This window comes from Bos taurus, chromosome 28, assembly GCF_002263795.3.
Source record: "Bos taurus isolate L1 Dominette 01449 registration number 42190680 breed Hereford chromosome 28, ARS-UCD2.0, whole genome shotgun sequence".
NCBI lineage: Eukaryota > Metazoa > Chordata > Mammalia > Artiodactyla > Bovidae > Bos > Bos taurus.
The window spans coordinates 10360918-10385135 of NC_037355.1; the positions used below are offsets into that span (position 1 = coordinate 10360918).

Genomic DNA, 24218 nt, shown 5'->3' on the forward strand with positions numbered 1-24218 from the left:
CCTTATTCTTATGCCTAAAGAAAAATGATAAATTGTTCCTGATAATATTTTGTCTGTATAATCAGAGCATGAGTCTTTAGAATGCTTTTAGCTCCTTCAAGAAAAGACTTTTATTTGAGAAAAGAGTTTTAAATGTAATTTAAATATAATTTTTAAATTTTGTATTTTAAAATATAATCATGAATTTAAATATAATTTTATATGTTATATTTTGTCAAATATTAAAATATTAGTATGTCTTTGATATAGAATTTTGTTTTTAGCCTAAACTTTCTCAGGACAGTGTATTGATAACAAGTGTTTTGAATGAAATTCTCTTTTTCCTTAGTGGAAGATGTACAGGTGTCATGTTATAGAATTCTGACTAGCTTGTATGCTTTGGGAACCAGCAAGAGTATTTATGTGGAAAGGTAAGATTTTAAGAGTTTAACTTCTTACTAATAGTTTTTTTAGATGTTATAATTATTCATTTCCAGGGTTTCATTTTATAACTTTTTCCTTAGTTATAAACTAAACAACCAGATTGATGTGTTGAATTCCTTGGGAGGAATTAGGCAATCTTTAAGCTAAATGCTAAATTTGATTGATATGTTTATATATGTAATATAATAAATGCCAATTTATGAATGAAAAATGTAAAGCAATAATGGTAAAGACCATATTTAATATAAAGTTTAAACTTTACAGCATTAATGAATCTTATAAAAGACTGAATATGGGTAGTTATTAAACCAGTTTAATTTTTTCTTAAGTTCAAGAGGGGAAGATTTGCAGGGTCAGAGGATGTGGACAGATCAAGTAAGATAAGGTGTCCCCACTGAACTGAAGCAAAGAGATCACTGGTAACTTTAGTAAAAAATTTCTATGGAAGAGAGAAGAAAAAGAAGACTTTTTTTTACCAGTTAAAATAAAAAGATATGCTAATAAAAGACCAATAAATGAAGTAAAAATAAAGGTATTCTGAGAGAGGAATATTGAGTAGATGTAAATTCTCTTCAAATTAATCTTAATTATAATACAGTTTCAAGTAGATATTTGCTTTTTTACTGAACTTGAAAAAATAATTCAGAAGTTCATTAGGAAGAATAAATGCATGAGACTAGCATATACAATTTTGAGAGAAAAAAAATAAAATAATAAATGGATATGCATGTGGCCTACCAAATATTAAAACTTTTTAAAAATGGTAAAGTTGCAATTACCAGTATATAGGAAAGTAGATCAATGTAAAAAAATAATTGCTTTTTTTCTAAATATTTTTGAAGTTTTATCTGCATTTTAAGTTAATCTTTTTTTAAATAATTTTTTGTGGCTATAAAATATATTTTATCCTAAGGAAGTATCATAATATATTGAAATGTTCCTTCATGTTTGACATATAGCCTCTTTTCTCTTTTCATTATCATAAATAATGCTAAATCTATGTTCACAATTTTCTGTGTGTATTTATTTTCTTTCCTTTATCAGAATTTGGAGATCTGGGTTAAAAAGTATGCACATATTAAAGGTTTATGATACACATTTTACTATTTTTTAAAAAACTGATTCATTTTATACTATAAAGTTTGCAAGAGTGCCGGGGACCAGCCCCGGCTGATCCAGGGTATTCGAAGGAGAGACGGCATAGGCGAGGATCAGGAAACACTTGCTTAATTAAATGTTAATTAAGGATACAAAGAGTAATAGAATGAGGATAGCTCAGTGAAGAAATTCAGTGGAGAAAAGAGGCTGAAATAAGGATAGCTCAGTGAGGAAATTCAGTGTAGAAAAGAGGCTGAATAATTCAGCCAGAAGGTAAGAGAAAGAACGACATGGTGAGACCAAGTTTCGGTGAACAAGGCCCGCACTTTATTTTCCAAAGTAGTTTTTATACCTTAAGTTATGCATAGAGGATAATGGGGGAAGGGGTAGAGTCAGGCAGCAAGCCAGGCTTTCTTCCTGCAAACTCATCATATGCAAAAGCTTAGGTGATTTGCATCATCTTCTGGGTCGCCCGGAGGCCTGTTAACATTTTAAGACCTTCTCTTCAGAAAACTTATTTTTCTCTAAAGGTGATTGGTCAGGAGCCACCCTCCAAAAGCATTAGATAAAGTTGCATTCCTACAGAGCAAAGGTGTGGTGGGCTATAACAAGAAAAAGAATTACCTCAAGGGTCCCAGGTTACAAACATTAAAGCTACTACTTACACCAATAATATTAATCAATACACTGCCAGGGACACAGCAGGTAAGGGATATGGAGACTTAGCAGCAAACATTGGCCCAACAAGTGAAAATCCCTTCACCAATACAATTTCTGATCAATCTTTTAACTGCTCAAAGGAATCTGTATTTAGACAGTTTAGAACATCTCCTGCCTCTCACAGTTGGGAGGCTCTGAACAATCACATGTGGCTGGAAAAACCTATTCAGGCAGGCTAGAGGATTTCCAAAGGAGTTTGTAGGTTAAACACTGTCACACCCAGGAATTATTAACTGGAGCTGTAAGCTAACTCTTTTTTCAGAGAGGTAGTGGGGGACAGCCCCCCGTAAAGTCAGAGGTGTAGGTGAAAGCACAAAGCAGAAAGTAGGCAGACTCTGGTTTTGGGGGTAGATGCTCGAGAATTTCCAGGGAGACTCCTGAGGCTCGATCCCGCCTTTGTGTATGCCGAGCCTCCTTCCTCATGACCTTTGTCATGGGCGGAGTTCCTCACGCTGGCTCCCGGCAGTGATAGAATTCTAGTTGAGCTATTCCAGATCCTGAAAGATGATGCTGTGGAAAGTGCTGCACTCAATATGCAATATGCACTCAATATGCAATATGCCGGCTCCCGGCACAAGAGGATTCTTACTTCCTCACATGTTTCTCATTTCTGATTATTCTTTTTTACTATTTATAAATTTAATAGTTAAAATGGGATATCATTTTTATTTTCAGGTGCATTTCTCTGATTACTCGATATGGGCTACTTTGTTATGTTTACTTTGCCATTTTTATTTGTTTGATAAATTACCTTTTCTAATTTTTGTCCATTTTTCTATTAGTTTATTGTCTTACTCATCAGTAATAACCTTTCTATTTATTAATTATTAACCTCTTGTCTGTCATTTCTCCTGTTTTTATGATTTTTCACATTTTTATCCATTTATAGTGCTTATATATAAGACATAATGTACAGATAGTTTTTATGCCATGAGAGTTTTGAACTTTTATATAATCAAATCTACCAGTTACGTCATATGTGTCTTCCTCTTATTTTCATGATTTTAAAAAGTTTATACTGTACCTTAACAACTAGAAATTGAAATATTTGTTCTCCTAGGTTTTTCATGTTTTCATTTGTCTAGATTTACTTTTTAATTCTTTTGTTCATTCAGTAAATATTTATTAAATGTCAGATTCTGGGATATAACAGTAAACAGATAGATCCCTGCTCTCAAAGAGCTTATGTCAAGTGGAAGAAACATAACAAATAAACTGATAAATGTTATAGTGGCAAGTTATTGTGTGTGAGGAGCACACAATTCAGAGAATAACATGGGGTCGTCAGGAATGTATTTTTTAAAACATGGTTCTTTGGACTCAAAACTTTACTCAATAGGAAACAGGTGTGTGTCTAATAACTTTTGTTGTCTCATTGAAATATGACTGGAGTCTTTAGCCAAATCATGGTTGAAAAAACAAGCGTGAGAAGCTTGAGGAAGGCAGAGAATATCCGAAATTGTTTGTTGTTCTTTGGTTGCTAAGTTGTGTCTCTTTGCGACCCCACGGACTGCAGCCCACTGGGTTTCTCTGTCCTTCTCTACCTCCCGGAGTTTGCTCAAGTTCATGTCCATTGAGTTGGTGATGGTGTCTAACCATCTAATCCTCTGTTGCCCTCTTCTGAAATGATTATCTCAGGGCTAAGAAGAGAATTTACTAGAAATGCATCTGAATTTCATGTTTCTGTTTGGCGTTTGTTATGTAGAATTTAAATTCAATTTTTAAATCATCCATCATGTCTAACATAATGATTTATTAAATGTTCCTTTTATTCAATGATTTAAAATAAACTCAATCATACACTAAATATGATAGGTTATATTTATAGAATGTGTTCTAGAATATACATTTCTAGAATTCTGTTCTATTATTTGATTTTTTGAATGATAAGAGCAGTACTGTTTAGCCTAAATTATTAGTATTTTGTAATTTATTTTAATACCTGGTAGTCAAAATTCTCTTATGCCTCAGCAGTTATTCTCTTATACCTCAGCACTTACCGTTATTGTTTTTTGCTGTTCTTGCCTGGATATTTTTCTTGATAAAATTTGGACCATTCTCTTAGAGTCTAAAAAAAAGGTATATGTGCATTTTATTCAGTTAACTTCACAATTGTAGAGTGATTCTGGGCGAATATAAAAATAAAAATTTGAAGGTGAATAAAAGGTATTTTGAAAAAATGATGGTATACTAAAAAATGTAATGTTATAAAAATGTTATTTTTATACAAATCATTTAAAAGAAATGTTGCTATTTCCAGAAAACAACACAAATGATCAAATTAATCTGAGAATTACTATTTGAATTGGTATTTTAAAGTGAATCATTAAGTAATTCAGAAGAATTATTAATGAAATAAAAGGACTAGCTCAATATCCTGGTGGCTCAGATGGTAAAAAGTCTGCCTGCAGTGCGGAAGACCAGTCTTCAATCCCTGGGTTGGGAAGATCCCTGGAGAAGGGAATGGCCACCCACTCCTTTATTCTTGCCTGGAGAATCCCATGGACAGAGGAGCCTGGTGGGCTACAGTCCATGGATGGGATCGCAAAGAGTCAGACACAGCTGAACAACTACTGCTTTCACGCTTTGAATCAGATGTCAGGAAATTGGTTACCTACCTTGGGGTCATACATGAAACATTTTAGGCTATTAACTTCTTAAAGTATGTCTCATTATTTTAAAACATTTATTGAACCCATATTGTGTACTAGATATTTTGCAATTCTGTCCTCATTTTTAGGTAAGGAAAGAAAAACTTGAAAAGTGTAAGTAATTTTCCTACAATGAGTGACGCAGCATTAGGAGTAAGATCAGGTCTTGGATCTGTATGAATAAAAGCCTGTGCTCTTTGTAATTGCTTGATGTCTTATTTTTAGTAATGCAATGTTATTCAATGTGTAAACTGAAGTTTACCTTATTCAGTTTCTTTCTGTGAAGGGATATTTTCTCCTAGCAGAGTACCTATCTAGTTGTTTTAATTAAAATATTAAATAATCAAGCATTATTTATTATTTTTTAATAAGAAATTTAAAACTACCCAAGAGAATTATGTTATCTTGTTAACTCAATCCATTTTATTGACTTTTAAATTAAATATATATACCAAGTCATTTAAAGAGTTCATAATTTGCTGAACTCTCATATTATTCTATATTTAATAAACATTTAAGGTGCCAGTAAAGCCTTGGATTAAGTAGAAAACTGAGGGAGAGAGAGAATTTAAATATATCAGTGGCAGGAGAATTCTTAAATAAATTGATCACAGTTTGATTCCCAAGGCACCACCTTCTCTTGAAAATGAATAAATCAGTTTTAAGTGTTATCTATAGTCTTTAGCATCTAGTGTATCTTACTATTTCATAACTAATAACCTGACATTATTTATATAACCCTGAAATTAATTATATATGGCAAACTTTCAGAAAGTTATATGTGTGTTAGTATTAGTACTTTATTTTTTTTTAATTTTTTATCAAAATCCATTTATTCATATGGCAAGAATTGTTCCTTAGAACACTGTGTTAAAAAAGAAAGAAAAGGAAACCAAATGAAATGTCCAAACTCGTGGAGGCATTTATAAGTGTGTTTGTTGTTGTTGATATTTTTGGCTGTACTGTTTTTAACTTCTCTTAAGCTGACAGGTGATTTAGATTTAAAAAAAAAATGATAGGGAACTTGCTATGGAAAGCAGATGATAATTTACAATATAGAGGTTGGATCTGAGGGGTAGTTTTTATCAGTAGCTCTATGATTGTCCTTCTTTTAGGTTGACTTTGCCAATTTTAATATAACTTCTTCAGTTATTCACTTAGAAGGCTTTAAAAATGTAAAGTTTTCGTTTACAGGCAACGTTCTGCATTGGGAGAATGTCTGGCTGCTTTTGCTGGTGCCTTTCCTGTAGCATTTTTGGAAACTCACCTGGACAAGCACAATATTTACTCCATCTACAATACAAAGTCTTCGAGAGAGAGAGCAGGTAGCACAGAAGCATGTGTGGTACTTGATATTTGAAGCTAAAACTGAATAACATTTGTAGTATTTTATAACCATAATTTTTTAATGGGCTATTTTAATTTATTATCTCCAATGCTATTTGTTCTTATGTCTTATTATTTGGAAGTTTTTGGAGTGTTGTATACTATCTCCATTGTTTTTCTGAAAGAAAATTCATTTCTTTTAAATTAATGAACCACAGACAAGTTAACCCTCTTAATAATAAGACAGAATAATCAGCAGTATGGAAAAAATAGGTCACTCTAATTCAGTTATCTCTTATAGGTAGTCAGCACATGTACAATATTCTTATTTGTTATGATTATGTATTCACTGGACAAGGAAATGGCAACCCACTCCAGTATTCTTGCCTGGGGAATCCTGTGGACAGAGGAGCCTGGTGGGCTGCTGTCCATGGGGTGGTACAGAGTCGGACACGACTGAAGCGGGTTAGCATGCATGCATGCATGCATTGGAGAAGGAAATGGCAACCCACTCCAGTGGTCTTGCCTGGAGAATCCCCGGGATGGAGAAGCCAAGTGGGCTGCCATCTATGGGGCCCCGCAGAGTCGGACATGACTGAGATGACAGCAGCAGCAGCAGCAGCAGCATGGATTCATACTTTGCTTTTTTCTCAGTTCACTTGCTAGATCCATCTTATTGGGACAGTTTTATTTCATGTGATTTTTTTCTAACAGTATTGTCCTCTAAGTCTGATAAACTATATTGTATATTAGTTGTTTTCCAAAAGCCTTGCAATCAGTCACTTCAGTCACTCAGTCATGTTGGACTCTTTGGGACCCCATGGACTACAGCACACCAGGCCTGCCTGTCCATCACCAACTCCCAGAGCTTACTCAAACTCATGTCCATTGAGTCGGTGATGCCAGCCAACCATCTCATCCTGTGTCATCACCTTCTCCTCCTACCTTCAATCTTTCCCAGCACCAGGGTCTTTTCAAATGAGTCAGTTCTTCATATCAGGTGGCCAAATTGTTGGAGTTTCAGCTTCAGCATCAGTCCTTCCAATGAATGTTCAGGACTGATTTCCTTTAGGATGGACTGGTTGGATCTCCTTGCAGTCCAAGGGACTCTCAAGAGTCTTCTCCAATACCTTGGTTCAAAAGCATCAGTTCTTTGGCACTCAGCTTTCTTTATAGTCCAACTCTCACATCCATACATGACTACTGGAAAAACCATAGCTTTGAGTAGTCAGACCTTTGTTGGTAATGTCTCTGCTTTTTAATATGCTGTCTAGGTTGGTCATAACTTTTCTTCCACGAAACAAGCATCTTTTAATTTCATGGCTGCAGTCACCACCTGCAGTGATTTTGGTGCCCCCCCAAATAAGGTTGGTCACTGTGTCCACTGTTTCCCCATCTATTTGCCACGAAGTGATGGGACCAGATGCCATGATCTTAGTTTTCTGAATGTTGAGTTTTAAGTCAACTTTTTCCCTCTTCTCTTTCACTTTCATGAAGAGGCCCTTTAGTTCTTCTTCACTTTCTGCCATAAGGGTAGTGTCATCTGCAGATCTGAGGTTATTGATATTTCTCCCAGCAATCTTGATTCCAGCTTGTGCCTCATCCAGCCTGTTTCTCATGATGTACTCTGCATATAAGTTAAATAAGCAGGGTGACAATATACAGCCTTGATGTATTCCTTTCCCTATTTTGAACCAGTCTGTTGTTCCATGTCCAGTTCTAACTGTTGCTTCCTGACCTGCATACAGATTTCTCAAGAGGCAGGTCATGTGGTCTGGTATTCCCATCTTTCAGAATTCTCCACAGTTTGTTGTGATCCACACAGTCAAAGGCTTTGGCATAGTCAATTAAACAGAAGTAGATGTTGAGTTCCCCAAACTTGGACAAGAATATTTGCTGTTCACAAATGCATACATCTCTGTTAATGAGACATATGCATTTAATTAATGAGATCATTTAGTTAATGAGATCATTTTGTGTAATTCATGTTTGTATGGGAGTTACTGGTTACACTAATTTTATAGTGAATTTTTCAAGTAAGAATGCTTTTTAAAAGCTGAATAATTATCATTTACTTTACCTAGTTTGTGATTCTAATTTCATATCACAGAGAGGAAGCTAAAGGAAAATATATTGACTATAACTTAGTGATATTTTTCGAGATAGTTACATAATATATTTGTAAACAGTAAAACACAATTCAATTTGTATTATTATCTGTGTAAGCATGTCTTGTTGTCTTATTAAGGATTTTTGATCCTTTAATATTTTTGCAATGAATCAAGCATGAAACAGATTGCTATTTCATTACAGATAAGCAAATACACAGAGCCAATAATTTACCTGCTTATTTCTTATAATACATCATTTTCATAACAAAGCAAAGGAACTGCATTTAGTGATTCTCCTTCATTCACTTTTTACTCAAGCCATTCAACATATGATTGTTGGTAGGTGGAGGAGACAGGATACAAAGATGAATATGATTTGGTTCTTTTCCTCTGGGAGGTTCTAGATGCATCAAGGGAGAGAAACTGATGAATATATGTGATAGAATTCACAATAAAGAACACTGGGGATGTGAAAAAGCAGTTTGAGCTAAGAGCACCTGGGAAGACTTAGCAAAGTTGGTACAATATGAGCCTTGAAATTAGGGACACTGCAATGCTGGTACTTAGGGGAAACTTCAAGTACTTTGAGGTGGTGATAGCTTTCAGGGAAGAAAGAGAAAAGATGAGGTAAGTATTGGAAAACCAAGAAGAGGTGAGGCAGGCTTTCCAGGTCAGGTAAGGAATGGGGACTGTACCAGTGCAATAGGACCCTTTCACTGGCTTTGAAAAGTGGAGTAACATGAGTAGATTTGCATTGCAGCAAAACATCATGATAGAAATAAGAGAGATGGAGTAGTGTGTGTCACCAATTAGAAAATGATTGTGGTAATTCAGAAGAGATCTGATTGGATAAGGTCCCTTGGATGAAGTTTGTAGTGCAGAGGTTATGAGAAATCCTCAAGATACAAGCATTTCCTATAGGAGATGAAGGAGCCTCCCAGCCTAGAATTTCTCCCAGGTTTCTAGCCTGGGTGACTCGCCAGACAACCTTGTCCTCACCGAGATACTACCAGTACAGGCTGAAGAGCTAGATTGGAGAGGAAAGGTCAAGTTTAATTTAGACCCTTTTGCAGTGGCTTTTTGACACATTCCTTATGAAGCACATACTCACACAAAGCTTTAGGAAATATGGGATTGAGAGTTAATTTGCCTGATCAGAATCTCAAAGGAATGGCCAGAATTGCCTAGGCAAACATACAAGCTAAGAGAAGTGAGTTCAACACAAATCTCTAAAGAAAACCCACATATAGAAGTTCAGCAAGGTGAAAAGATTTAGTAAAAAGAGACTGGCAAAATTTAGAAAAGAGTCAAGAAAGACTGAATGCATTGAAGTTAAGGAAAGGGGGATTTTAGGAAAAGGGAATTTTGGTCAGTGATGTGAAGTTTTACTTTAGATAAGGATTAAAAAAATAAAATTGTTTAGTGGTAGAAAGCAGAGCATTCACATCTGTGGCTAGGAGAGCATCTGAAAAGTGAACAGTCTGGGAGAGACTTAAGCAAATGTATAGGCTGCTAGGGAGGAGACAGTGGAGAAGGAGCTGAAGATGCAATCCTGAGCAAGGCATCTGCTGGAGTGTAGGCTTGACATCAGGTCACAGGTGGAACAGTGAACCTCAGAACTCCTTCCTCTGAAAAGGGGAATAGAGGTGAATGTGAAACCAGATGCACAAATCCTGGCCACATGAGAGCAGGCAGTTGGAGGGAGAGACATCTGATACTCCTGTTTGCTCTGAAGTACAAGGGGTGGTCATTTGCTGATCTTCAGGTGGTGGAGTTGGGACTTGGGGGCAAAGAAAGTTTGAAATAGCTACCATGAGAAGAGGGAGTGGGATCCAGCTGAAGACATGCCAGGTCTGGCTGAATTTTGAAGCTCAGCATGAAATGGTTGCTGATGTCTGTTATTAACAGTGGCCACGTGGCTGGCAGGTCACTTCTTTGACCGAACATGTGTCATTTGTATGTGTGTTTCTCTAGCTCTTAATTTGCCTGCTAACGTGGAAGATGTTTGTCCAAATATACCGTCTTTGGAGAAGCTCATGGAAGAAATTGTGGACTTGGCTGAGTCCGGGATTCGCTACACACAGATGCCACATGTGATGGAAGTTGTCCTGCCCATGCTTTGTAGTTACATGTCTCGTTGGTGGGAGCATGGGCCTGAGAATAATCCGGGAAGGGCTGAGATGTGCTGTACAGCTCTGAACTCAGAGCACATGAACACGCTGCTGGGCAATATCCTGAAAATCATATATAATAACTTGGGTATTGATGAGGGAGCCTGGATGAAGAGGTTAGCAGGTAAGACTGAGAAGCAATGTGCCATTTACGTTTTGTTTTCAGAAAGGTTCAAAGTACAGAAGACTAGAATCTTCCTCTCTCAGTCTTGATTAATATTTGCTTCTGTACTCAAAAAATATTCTTGATTATTTCTTTCATGCTGTTTGCTGTTCTTAAAAAAAACCCCAAAACTAGATTTAATCAGACATTGTGTAACTTTCCATATAGTTAGTACATTTAAGTGAGTAAACATTTTCTTAATTTGACCAATCTCGTGAAGATCTTGCTAAGATTAATTAAAACACAGCAATCAAAATTAATGATTCTGTAGACAGAGACAAAAATAAAACTGGATTTTGAACTCACCCACTTTTAGTAATCTATCTTTGCAGGAGTCAGGGAGGATTGCACTATTTATATTGAATAATTGGAAGCAATCTGAGTGACCAGGCACTAGAGAATGGTTAAACAGGTTGTGTATATCCATATTCCAGAGTATTATGCTTTCTTTAAATGTTAAGATTTCAATATTTTATGACTTAGAGAATATTCAGAATATCATGGAGGATTAAAAGAGTTTTAAAAACTTGAGTTTGAAAGTATACATATGAAGTTGTTTATTGGCAGAATTCCTCCCCCCCAAATACACCAATGTCTTATTAATTTGGATAGGGTGATTTTGGTTCATTTTTAACATCTCTCTTTTATACATTTCCCCAATGCATCTATATTACACTTACAGGAAAAAAATTCATTTTAAAAAAGGCTTAAAAAATAAACTTATGGTTACCAAATGGGAAAGGTTGCCGGGGTTGGGGGGGGGGGATAAATTAGGAGTTTGGGATTAACATGTACACACTACTATATATAAAATAGACAGTCAATAAGTACCTACTATATAGCAGAGGGAACTCTACAGTATTCTGTAATAACCTATATAGGAAAGGAGTCTGATAAAGAATGGATATATGTATATGTATAGCTGAATCACTTTGCTGCACACCTGAAAGTAATACAACATTGTAAATCAACTATACTCCAATATAAGATAAAAATTAAATTTAAAAAATGGCCCAATCAAGCTTACAACTGTTGTTAACAGCTTCAACTATTATTAAATAAAAAGGCAATATTATATGTAATCTAACTCTTCCTTTGGAACAAAGATGAAGACAGTTAAAGTGTCATGGCATAGTGGTTATGTTGTAGTAGGCATGTGGTCTCAGGATTATTCAATGTGTATCTCTTCTTTAAAAAAAAAAAAAAAAGAGGGGCCCAGGGGACTTTTTCCACTGGGGGACTTTTCTTCTTTGTGGGAAAGTAATTGATTTCCAAAGTGAATGAATGTCTTTTTTTTTAATTCTCATTTAGCTACCAATTTCTTTTTTGAAAACAAGGAAGCACGTCAGATTCAGTTCAGTAATCATTTTTGAGCAGCAGCTATGTAATTAGGTTTGGGACTAGAAAAGGGGCCGAGGGATGGGCTGAATTCTGAAGGAAGCCATGTGCTGGAGGAGAGGGAGGCTTAATCATGCTACAATTGTAATGACCATCTAATCCTCATTTAATGAATGTTTATGCAGAACAGCATATTAATGTCTTTCTTCAAACAGTGTTTTCCCAGCCTATTATAAATAAAGTGAAACCTCAGCTCTTGAAAACTCATTTCTTGCCGTTAATGGAGAAGCTCAAGAAAAAGGCAGCAATGGTGGTATCAGAAGAGGACCATCTGAAATCTGAGGCCAGGGGAGATATGTCTGAAGCCGAACTTCTCATCCTAGATGAGTTCACCACACTGGCCAGAGATCTCTATGCCTTCTATCCGCTCCTGATTAGATTTGTGGACTATAACAGGTAGACCAGCGGTCCCCAACCTTTTTGGCACCAGGGACTGCTTTCATAGCAAATAATTTTTCCATGGACCTGGGGTTGGGTTGAGGGTGATGGTTTTGGGATGATTCAAGCACATTACATTTATTTCTATTATTATTGCTTTGTGATATATAGTGAAATAATTATGAAACTCACCATGAGGCATAATTACTGGGAGCCTTGAGTTTGTTTTTCTGCAAATAAGGGGTACTTCCCATGGTGAAGAATCTGCCTGCTAATGCAGGAGACATGGATGTGATCCATGAGTCAGGAAGATCCCCTAGAAAAGGAAATGGCGATTCACTCTAGTATTCTTGCCTGGGAAATCCCATGGACAGAGGATCCTGGTGGGCCACAGTCCATGGGGTCGCAAAAGAGTCAGACACAACTGAGTGACTAAACAACAACAACACAAAAGGAGAAAACACACAGATCTCTCGTGTGTGCAGTTTACAGTAGAGTCTAATGCCACTCATGCTGTGACAGGAGGCAGAGCTCAGGCGATAAAGAGAGTGATGGGGAACAGCTGTAAATACAGATGAATCTTTGCTCGCTTGCCTGCAGCTCACCTCCTTCTTTGCAGCCTTGTTCCTAACAGGCCATGGACTGCTAACAGTCCATGGATTGGGGACCCCTGAAGTAGAATGTTCAAAAGTGATTTAATGTCTCTAATTCAGTCATAACTTTACTGGGTTCATATGTCCCAGTGGAATTGCTTCATTCACTACTTAGCAATGAGATTTTGCATGAGGATGACATTACCAGATGTTTGTAGATAAGTGAATTTCGCCAAGCAAAAATTACAGTGGGAGATCTCATTCTGGAGCAGTCTACCTCTCATATGTGAAAGCTAGTAGTTTGTCAGTTATAATGTTTAAATTATTTTAAAGGTTACAACTGTACACTGAACAATTTTTGAGCTCTGTGAGCAAGCACGATTGCCCTCAGTTTACTTGGTTTCAAACTTTGAGAGGTGATTTTTTTTTTTTAATTAACTTTAAGAAGTAACTGAGGCACCACTTTATTATATGCTCCAGGGCAAAATGGCTGAAAGAGCCTAACCAAGAAGCAGAAGATCTTTTCCGCATGGTTGCTGAGGTGTTTATCTACTGGTCAAAATCCCATGTAAGTAGAAAAATATTCACAATGCTTACTGTTTCATATATGTTAAGGACTTAAAAATTTAATCAATTTCCCAATCCCCTTAGTTAATACCTATTACAGTTTCTCAAGCTTGTCTCATAAATATCATTCAACTGGTGAGGAGAGAGACAAGGTTTCTCTGGGGAGTTTGAGGCAGTGTAAGCCTTCTGTTGACTATTGTAACTTATCCTCAGTCACAATGATTTTTAATTGCCCTGAGTTATCATAACTGATTTATCATAATCAGTAGGTTTTTAGATGAATGCCCAACGATACTTTTAAGAATAATAAAAAATCTGAGTATGTGCTTTTGAATTTCATGAATATATTTAAAACACAAACATGTTCAGTTCAGTCACTCAGTCGTGTCTGACTGTGACCCGATGGACTGCAGCACACCAGGCTTCCCTGTCCATCACCAACTCCCAGAGCTTACTCAAACTCATGTCCATAGAGTCAGTGGTGCCATCCAGCCATCTCATCCTCTGCCGTCCCCTTCTCCTCCTTCCTTCAATCTTTCCTGGCATCAGGGTCTTTTCCATTGAGTCAGTTCTTTGCATCAGGTGGCCAAAGTATTGGAGTTTCAGCTTCAGCATCAGTCCTTCCATTGAACACCCAGGACTGATCTCCTTTAGGATGGACTGGTTGGATCTCCTTGCAGTCCAAGGGACTCTCAAGAGTCTTCTCCAACACCACAGGTCAGAAGCATCAATTCTTCAGTGCTCAGCTTTTCTTTATAGTCCAACTTTCACATCCATACATGACTACTGGAAAAACCATAGCTTGGACTAGATGGACCTTTGTTAGCAAAGTAATGTCTCTGCTTTTTAATATGCTGTCTAGGTTGGTCAAAAAATTTTTTTTTCCCAAGGAACAAGCGTCTTTTAATTTCATGGCTGCAGTCAACCTGCAGTGATTTTGGAGCCCCCCAAAATAAAGTCTCATTGTTTGTTTCCCCATATATATTTTAACTCAGATTTTTAAAGGTGAAACTATATAAGTATCCATAAGATTAATAGTAAAATTAGAATATTAATATGAGCTGGATGAAAATTGAGGCTTAGTCTATTCTCTGTCCTCAATAGAAATCGTTAATTGCTTATTAATTATTAATATATGTAGATGCTTACTATGAAGCTGTTTTGTTCAGGTTATGCTTCTTTAAAAAAGAAGGACATACAGTTATATTGTTAGCCTCTCTTTTAAAACTCTGTGGTTTCTGCTTTTATTCTATATTTGCTTTAACTACTACCAGTGCTTAAACACTTGACTTTCCTGGTGTTTTTATGTTCCTAAATTTAAAGTGAATAAAATAATGTTAGGGTACATGAAAAAGTAGTTAAAATATCTGACAGAAAGTTGTGTTATAGTTGTGCCCGCCCTTAGTAAACCTGTGTTTATTCCAAAAGCAGTACATATGCTTTTCATCAAGTAGTTGGAGTTCGAGTGTTCATTTTATCCCCTGGTAGCTGTGTGACTTGGTTACTTAAATTTCCTAAATCTTAGTTTTCCCATCTTTAAAGCATTCATATTTCTATCGTAGTTCCCAGAATTGTTGTTCCCAGCCAGGCACCCTCACTGGATATTCAACAGCTATTTGTTTCCTTTCTTTATATCTTATATATTAAATTACTACTTATCTTGGTAGAAACTTTGGGGTCCTGTGTAATCTCTAATTATTTGAACTTCTTATCTCTGTGATTTTAATTGAAACCTCCTTTGGAACGTCTCAGAATTTCAAAAGGGAGGAGCAGAACTTTGTGGTGCAGAATGAAATCAACAATATGTCTTTCCTTATTATGGACACCAAGTCAAAGATGTCCAAGGTATGACTATAATCCATTTTATGTTCTAGAAAATGTTTGAATATAATGTTCATTCATTGAATAGGTTGATATTTTTTAGATCTTTTGAAGGTTTATACCTGGAATTTGATAGATTTGATAATATTGTTTACTGACTAAACACACACCCACACAGATTTAAGGATACCTAGGACTTGTAATCAGGTGTGGTAAGATATATAGACATGGAAATGACTGTCATGGAGGAAGAAGATTTTATTCACAGTTCCCTGGAGGCAGAAGGGTAAGTCATGAGGCAGAGGGAGGAAGGGGAGAATGTGAACAGGAACCTTTCTTATGGTTTCTGTGGGAAGGAGCAGGCATCGTAGGGTAAGAAGGTTTAGAATTGGATGGTTTGAATAATTTCAGTGGGCTCTGGGGTGTAGGGACTATTCCTAGTTGTCTGGTGCCTGGTCCTTGGTGATGAGGGAAGGTGGACTGGGGTTCAGGTAAAGGAGATGATTGGAGGACAAGGACTCTGGATTGACTGGTTTGTCTGTGAAAGATGTGCTTACAGGCAAGTAATTTTGTATCTCTAGGAACTGACTAGCTCTGGGAGGAGCAATCAAAGATCAGTAAGGCCAAAGATATCAAAGCATCAAAATAATAAGGCATGCTTAATAGACATGCTAAGTCACTTCAGTCATGTCCAACTCTGTGCGACCTCATAGGTGGCAGCCCACCAGGCTCCCCCGTCCCTGAGATTCTCCAGGCAAGAATGGTTGGAATGGAAATGGGTTGCCATTTCCTTCTCCAATGCATGAAAGTGAAAAGTAAAGTGAAGTCGCTCAGTTGTATCTGACTCAGCGACCCCATGGACTGCAGCCCACCAGGCTCCTCCGTCCATAGGATTTTCCAGGCAAGAGTACTGGAGTGAGTTGCCATATACACATTCACAAAATTGCCAACCAGTATGATGTACATATAATTAGTCAATGATATATATTCATCAAGAGTAAATATATGTACATATATACACCTCAAAATAATTAGCTGCATTGTTTAAGAAAGAACCACATGGATAAATATAAAATTCTCACACATGAAATGGAAATTTTTGTTTTCTCTGTCACTCAAGTTGGGGATTGGCATGTACGCATGGTTGCTCAGTCATGTCCAGCTCTGCAGAGGACCTTTAAAAACACTGAAAACTATGTGCTTTTATTGTTTGTATTAGTACTAAATAAGAAGATGAATATATTACATGGGATAGCGCACAAGGTATGCTAGCGAATAGTCAAATATGCAAAATAGTAAGGCACTCTAGCCAAGGATATCAATCTCTACCAACTCAACAAATTACTCAAGAGAGATGCCTTGGGAGAAGGGAGATGGTACCCCAGTGAACCCCAAGAGTCCATCTGATTTGTTCCGTTGATGATCACTGGGAAAATAAAACAGCATCACCCAATACTCTAGTCTTATTTAGAGTTGTAAATGCCATGTATTTGACACTACTAGACATGAACTTAAAATTAATGCTAGTTGAAGCTTTGTATCCCTAGTTGTCTGACTGCTATGGGCTATTATTTTGTGTGTCTGTGTTATTGAAACTCTCAAAAAAGATGATAAATTTTCTTTTCTCTGGGAAGACAATAAGCCTGAAGAGTGAGGAGTTGCTCCTTTGGAAGATGGTGTACTAAGAGTATACATTTCATAGGGGTATTTTGAACGGAAAACTGTTAGTGAATCATTTTGCTTTGTCATTATGTTGTCAGTTTAGCCCAGTGTTAACAGAGGCATAGAGAGAGGCCATAAGAGGTCAGGGATTCTTCAGTATTTGCAAATTAATCAATGTGATACACCACATTAACAAATTGAAAGATAAAAACCATATGATTATCTCAATAGATGCAGAGAAATCCTTTGACAAAATTCAACATCCATTTATGATAAAAATCCTCCAGAAAGCAGGCATAGAAGGAACATACCTCAACATAATAAAAGTTATATATGATAAATCCACAGCAAACATTATCCTCAGTGGTGAATAATTGAAAGCATTTCCCCTAAAGTCAGGAACAAGACAATGATGCCCACTCTCACCACTACTATTCAAAATAGTTTTGGAAGTTTTAGCCACAGCAATCAGAAAGAAAAAAGGAATCCAGATTGGAAGAGAAGTAAAACTCTCCGTGTTTGCAGATGACATGATCCTCTACATAGAAAACCCTAAACACCCCACCAGAAAACTACTAGAGCTAATCAATGAATATAGTAAAGTTGCAGGATATAAAATTAACACACAGAAATCCCTTGCATTCCTATACACTAACAATGAGAAAACAGAAAGAGAAACTAAGGAAACAATTCCATTCACCATTGCAACGATAAGAATAAAATACTTAGGAATAAAGTGAAGTTGCTCAGTCGTGTCCGACTCTTTGCGACCCCATGGACTGTAGCCTACCAGGTTCCACCATCCATGGGATTTTCCAGGCAAGAATACTGGAGTGGATTGCCATTTCCTTCTCCAGGAGATCTTCCCTCCCCAGGGATTGAACCCAGGTCTCCTGCCTTGTAGGCAGATGCTTTACCATCTGAGCCACCAGGGGAGTCTCTATACTTAGGAATAAATCTACCTAAAGAAACAAAAGACCTATATATAGAAAACTATAAAACACTGATGAAAGAAATCAAAGATGACACAAATAGATGGAGAAATACACCATGTTCATGGATCAGAAGAATCAATATAACGAAAATGAGTATACTTCCCAAAGCAGTCTATAGATTCAATGCAATCCCTATCCAGCTACCAACGGTATTTTTCAGAGAACTAGAACAAAGAATTTCACACTTTGTATGGAAGTACAAAAAACCTCAAATAGCCAAAGCAATCTTGAGAAAGAAGAATGGAACTGGAGGAATCAATCTGCTTGGCTTCAGGCTATACTACAAAGCAACAGTCATGAAGACAGTATGGTACTGCCACAAAGAAAGAAACATAGATCAATGGAACAAAAGAGAAAGCCCAGAGATAAATCCATGCACCTATGGACACCTTATCTTTGACAAAGGAGGCAAGAATATACAATTAAGAAAAGTCAATCTCTTTAAAAAGTGGTGCTGGGAAAACTGGTCAACCACTTGTAAAGAATGAAACTAGAACACTTTATAACACCATACACAAAAATAAACTCGAAATGGATTAAAAATCTAAATGTAAGACCAGAAACTATAAAACTCCTAGGGGAAAACATAGGCAAAACACTCTCTGACGTAAATCATAGCAGGATCCGCTATGACCCACCTCCCAGAGTAATGGAAATAAAAGCAAAAATAAACAAATGGGACCTAATTAAACTTAAAAGCTTTTGCACAATGAAGGAAACTATAAGTAAGGTGAAAAGACAGCCTTCAGAATGGGAGAAAATAATAGCAAATGAAGCAACTGACAAACAACTAATCTCAAAAATACACAAGCAGCTCCTGCAGCTCAATTTCAGAAAAATAAATGACCCAATCAAAAAATGGGCCAAAGAACTAAATAGACATTTCTCCAAAGAAGACATACAGATGGCTAACAAACACATGAAAAGATGCTCAACATCACTCCTTATCAGAGAAATGCAAATCAAAACCATAATGAGGTACCATCTCACGCTGGTCAGAATGGCTGCTATCCAAAAGTCTACAAACAATAAATGCTAGAGAAGGTGAGGAAAAAAAGGAACCTTCTAACACTGTTGATGGGAATGCAAAACTGGTACAGCCACTATGGAAAACAGTGTGGAGATTCTGTAAAAAACTGGAAATAGAACTGCCTTATGACCCAGCAATCTCACTGCTGGGCATACACACCGAGGAAACCAGAATTGAAAGAGACACGTGTACCCCAGTGTTCATCGCAGCACTGTTTACAATAGCCAGGACATGGAAGCAACCTAGATGTCCATTGGCAGATGAATGGATGAGAAAGCTGTGGTGCATATACACAATGGAATATTACTCAGCTATTAAAAAGAATGCATTTGAATCAGTTCTAATGAGGTGGATGAAACTGGAGCCTATTAAACAAAGTGAAGTAAGTCAGAAAGAAAAACACCAATACACTATATTAATGTATGTATATGGAATTTAGAAAGATGGTAACGATGACCCTATATGCGAGACAGCAAAAGAGACACAGATGTAAAGAACAGACTTTTGGACTCTGTGGGAGAAGGTGAGGGTGGGATGATTTGAGAGAATAGCATTGAAACATGCATATTATCATATTTGAAATAGATTGTCAGGAACTTCTTCTGAACAGACATTGAGACCAAATACAAATACCAACCAAGAGACAAATTGTCACATATCAAGTCTTCAGCTAGTCCCTCAAGCAGGGATAATCACTATGTGTATGGAGTACCATTTCTAAAACTATAAGAAGACTGTAAGTTGGCCAGCAGACCAATGTGGAGTAAGGTGATCTGGGATAGGGAAGCTCAGTTTGACCTAAAGCAAAATATCTGTAGCCTAGAGAGAGGCCAGTATATAGATAATTGGCCATAATACTTGGGTAGTTCTAGTTTTCTTATTTTTTGAGGAACCTCCATGCAGTTCCACAGTGGTTGAACCAATTTGCATTCCCACTAATAGTGCACGAGGGTTCCCTTTCTTCTACTTTGTCACCAAGACTTGTATCTTTTGTCTTTATGATGTATAGTGTCACTTTTATACTTCATATATCTAAAAATGTTTAAATCGTCTATCATTTTGTTTGTGTCTACTTTGGGAGAGTTGTAGGCCATTTCATTGGGGAACTACTAGAAAATTCTTCCCTTTTTTCTTGGTCCTCTATTAAATTTTAGATCATTTTAGGTGAATTTGTTGGAGCTATATCTGTGGTGTGTGAGAGAGAAAGATAGAAATACACACACAGATTTATTTAAGATAGAGTTTGTTTGTCCTACTTTCCTCCTTAACTATGCTGTCGACAGAAATAATCAATAAACAGTCTAATAATAGGAATAAACAAGAGTTTTATCAGAGCCAAACAGAACTGTAACCTGGGAGACACAGATTCAAGAAGCACTCATCAGAGGTGTGTTCTGCCATACTGCAAAATGCAGGAGACTAATAAAGGCAAACACCAGAAAATTACTTAAGTTGTTTGTCAAGAATTATGATTGGAGCTGGCAAGAAGTGTGCTTGTTAAGTAAGGGTTGATTGGGATCTGAAATAGTTGCATAGTTACCAGAGGAGGTCTTGAGACTATAAGGTTATAGCTGGAAGCTGCTAGCAGATCTTGTTTTGAGGGTGGCTGGTGGTGTCCTTGAGTCTGGTACAGTTCAGAAAATTCAGGTTCTCAGTAATGCAGGATCATGTCTCCAACCACAGTCACAGTGGCCACTGAGCTCCATTTTGGATGCCTGAACGATTGTTACTCTATTTTAATTTTTTAAATGTATTGTTTTCTTTAATGGTTAAAGCAGATGTGCAATGAGTGTTTGGCGGGTCACAAAACAAGCTGTTCTGGTTAGTGTAAAATTTCAGTTAAATTATGTGTGACCTAAGAATGACTTCCCCAGATCTCAATATCTGAAATTTTCTTCCATCAGTACCTACATATTGACCACGTTATTGTGTATTCATGTCTGATTCAAATGTTAGGTGATGGATTGAAAATAAAATATGCACCTTCAGTAACTATAGCAGTTCTGTTCAAATTATTGAACAGCTCCTATGAGTCAGGCACAGTGCTTAGTTCTATATACAGAAAGGAACAAAATAGGTTTGACCAGTTCCCTAATGGAGCTCCAAAGTCTGGGGAGGAAACAGGCACTGAAGAAGCAAAACCAACACATACAGATGTCCATGAGGATATTTGGTTTTGTGTATATTTAATTTCTTCATACCAACAGTGGACTGTTATCAGCCATACATGTTCAAAGATATATTAACTATTCTTTTCGGTTTACAGATTTCCTGCGGTATAGAAAACAAGATTACATAATATTTTGAGCATAGGCGGAATTAATTTTTCTACTATTTCTCAAAATTGAACAATGTAGACTTGCCTTTAGTGTTGATTTAAATTATTTTTATTATAACATCACCTAAATATTTATAAATATCAAACCAAGTTTAAGTTCCATTTACTTATGCAACCATAAAGCTAAAAGAGTTTTAGAAGTTAAAATCAAAGAAAATTTCAACACCAATACAATGTAGGTTTTAATGTATTAATATTTAGTAATATTGTTTTTCTAAGACTGAATTACCAGTGTTGGGTTGAAATATGTTTGCATAATTTGTTTAATTTTTAGGATGGAGGTTCCTCATGTGGGTTGATTATTTTAATCACTGTGGCTATGTTTCCTCTTAGCAAAGAGCTCATTCAAAACCACTAATTCATTATTTTTATAGATTAATGAATTTAAGAGTACAAATAACTATTCATTGTACTTTTTTTATGAAACTTAATAATCTCTAACAAATTGGTACAGATGAAAGTGGGATCTATGCAATAAGTGGGCTTCCCAAGTGGCGTTATTGATAAAGAATCTGCCTGCCAGTGCAAAAGACGTAAGAGACACAAGTTTGATCCCTGGACCAGAAAGATCCCTGGAGTAGGAAATGGCAACCCACTCTAGAATTCTTGCCTGGAGAATCCCCATGGACAGAGGAGCCTGGCAGGTTATAGTCTGTAGGGTCACAAAGAGTTGGACATGACTGAAGCTATAAGTACATCTCTTTGGAATGTGAATATGATTCTTATTACTATGGTTCAGATTTTATAGATTTGATATATATATCAATATATGCTATATATATAATGATATAATACATCGTATGATATATATGATATTATTAACATATCAGCTACTGTCACTACATGATTTCAGTTGTTTCAAAACTTTCACTATGCAAAAACCTTCTTTGAGTATCATGTTGTGATATATTTTGCCTTCTTTTGGGCAAGACAGATCATTTGTATGTTAAATTTTCTTCTGTTTTTTCTTAGCTCAAAACTATTATACCATATCATTATCATAAAAGTATATTTAGTGTTTGATTTGTTGCTACAAAGAAATTTAACATATATGAACAAGGGCATATGGGACAGTTGTTTTAATTTTAGTCTTCCAACGTGCCCTCTATATAGAAAAAGGATCCTCACTACCCAGTGAAAATTAGACTCTCTAGTTTGAGGTAACCCTAGCACAGGCATGGTTTTCAACAGAATTACAAGGGAACTTAAGTATCATGGCTGTGCTCAGCTGTAAGCAAGTCATCCAGAGATAATCCTAAATATTTAAGTAACACTGATTAGTATATTATTAATATGTCTCTTTCTGTTAGATGGGGATTAAGGCCTTGGGGAGACAAGTGTTCAGCCTATGTAAAAGGCAAATAAATGTTTGAGAGTTTTATATATGCTGTGTGTGTGTGTGTGTGACAAAGCAAGCATTTGTCAAAGTAAAAACTATTTATTCTTACATTTTTTTCCTCTTAAGCATTGATAATTATATAACACACAGTATCTGAAATTACCATAAATTTTTCATACATCCATATGCCTCTCTAAAATTACAATGTGCAATTTCCTTCTGAAATTATATAGAGGAATTCCCTGTTGGTCCAGTGGTTAGGACTCCACGCTCCCACTGGCAGGGGCTTAGGTTCAGTCTCTGGCCAGGGAACTAATATTCTTCAAGCCACATAGTGTGGCCAGACTAAAAACAAAAACAAACCAACAAAGTAATAACCCTTTTTTTTTTTCTTAAAAAATATATAAATGCCTATGGGGGAATTATAGTGACGGGAATCTGAGAAATAGGACTATTGAAAAGAAAGAGAAGAGGTATCCTCAGTAGGATTTTCAAAAACAGGGACCAGCAGAAAATGAGGAAGATGAAAACCACAGTCAGTTAGAAAAGGCTCATGAATCCTGAGACAAGAAATTGTTGCAGATTCCAATGTTTATCTTTGTTCCATAGGCAGCTGTTTCTGATCAGGAAAGGAAGAAAATGAAGCGCAAAGGGGACCGATATTCCATGCAGACATCTCTTATTGTGGCTGCTCTGAAGCGGTTGCTGCCCATTGGGTTGAACATCTGTGCCCCTGGGGACCAGGAGCTCATTGCACTGGCCAAAAATCGCTTTAGTCTGGTAAGGCTCCTGTTCCTCCCATTGGGAAAGATCATTTGACCTCTAGCTCCTCAAGTGTTTGGATTCCTTTGTCTCACTGTTCTGTGTCCATGTTTCTTTTCATTGAAGGCTTTATTAACCAGTTTTTCTATACAGGCCCTAGGACTCAGACACAGAGATGGCCTAATATTTTTTTTTTGGAGGCTGTTTTTATTTCTAAATTATGTTAATCACCTGAAGGGTATATTCACACACAAAATGGAAAGATGGCAACAAGTCGCTAGTAATGAGGGAAAAAATGGATTTCCTATGAACTCCTATATCAAATTTGTGATGAGAGGTATCTGCAGATTTATGATGGGTATTTTTTTCATAAATGCATAATGTGTTAGGTTAGATGCATAATGTGTTATGCTGATCGTGGGTGGATAAGATGTTGACTTTTAAATTAGTTTTTCTCCTTTGTGAGCATCAAGATTGAAGTTCTCAAGATTTCTTGATGGCCTTCAACTTTCCTCTATGGCTATACAGAGAGAATGCAGTTTTTTGAAAATAGGCATGCTATGTTATATACATGTAAAATAAAAGGTATATTCTCCCTCCCACACTGAGGAACCTCTCTATATATCCACAGTTTGAGGCCCTACTGTGAGCAAATTGAGGGGCAGTTGTGGC

General features: G+C 36.6%; 1 protein-coding gene across 7 annotated transcripts in view; it reads left to right on the forward strand.

Annotated features, from left to right (window-relative positions):
* The window catches only part of RYR2 (ryanodine receptor 2), an 827636-nt gene that overhangs the window by 669570 nt on the left and 133848 nt on the right, over positions 1 to 24218 (forward strand). For all 7 annotated transcript variants that reach the window (XM_059882653.1, XM_059882647.1, XM_059882648.1 and 4 more), the window contains 7 exons: positions 329 to 410; positions 6087 to 6217; positions 10304 to 10624; positions 12217 to 12457; positions 13513 to 13600; positions 15352 to 15444; positions 23394 to 23564. In XM_059882653.1, coding sequence (XP_059738636.1) covers positions 329 to 410; positions 6087 to 6217; positions 10304 to 10624; positions 12217 to 12457; positions 13513 to 13600; positions 15352 to 15444; positions 23394 to 23564 — 1127 coding nt within the window. The remainder of the gene's footprint in view (positions 1 to 328; positions 411 to 6086; positions 6218 to 10303; positions 10625 to 12216; positions 12458 to 13512; positions 13601 to 15351; positions 15445 to 23393; positions 23565 to 24218) is intronic.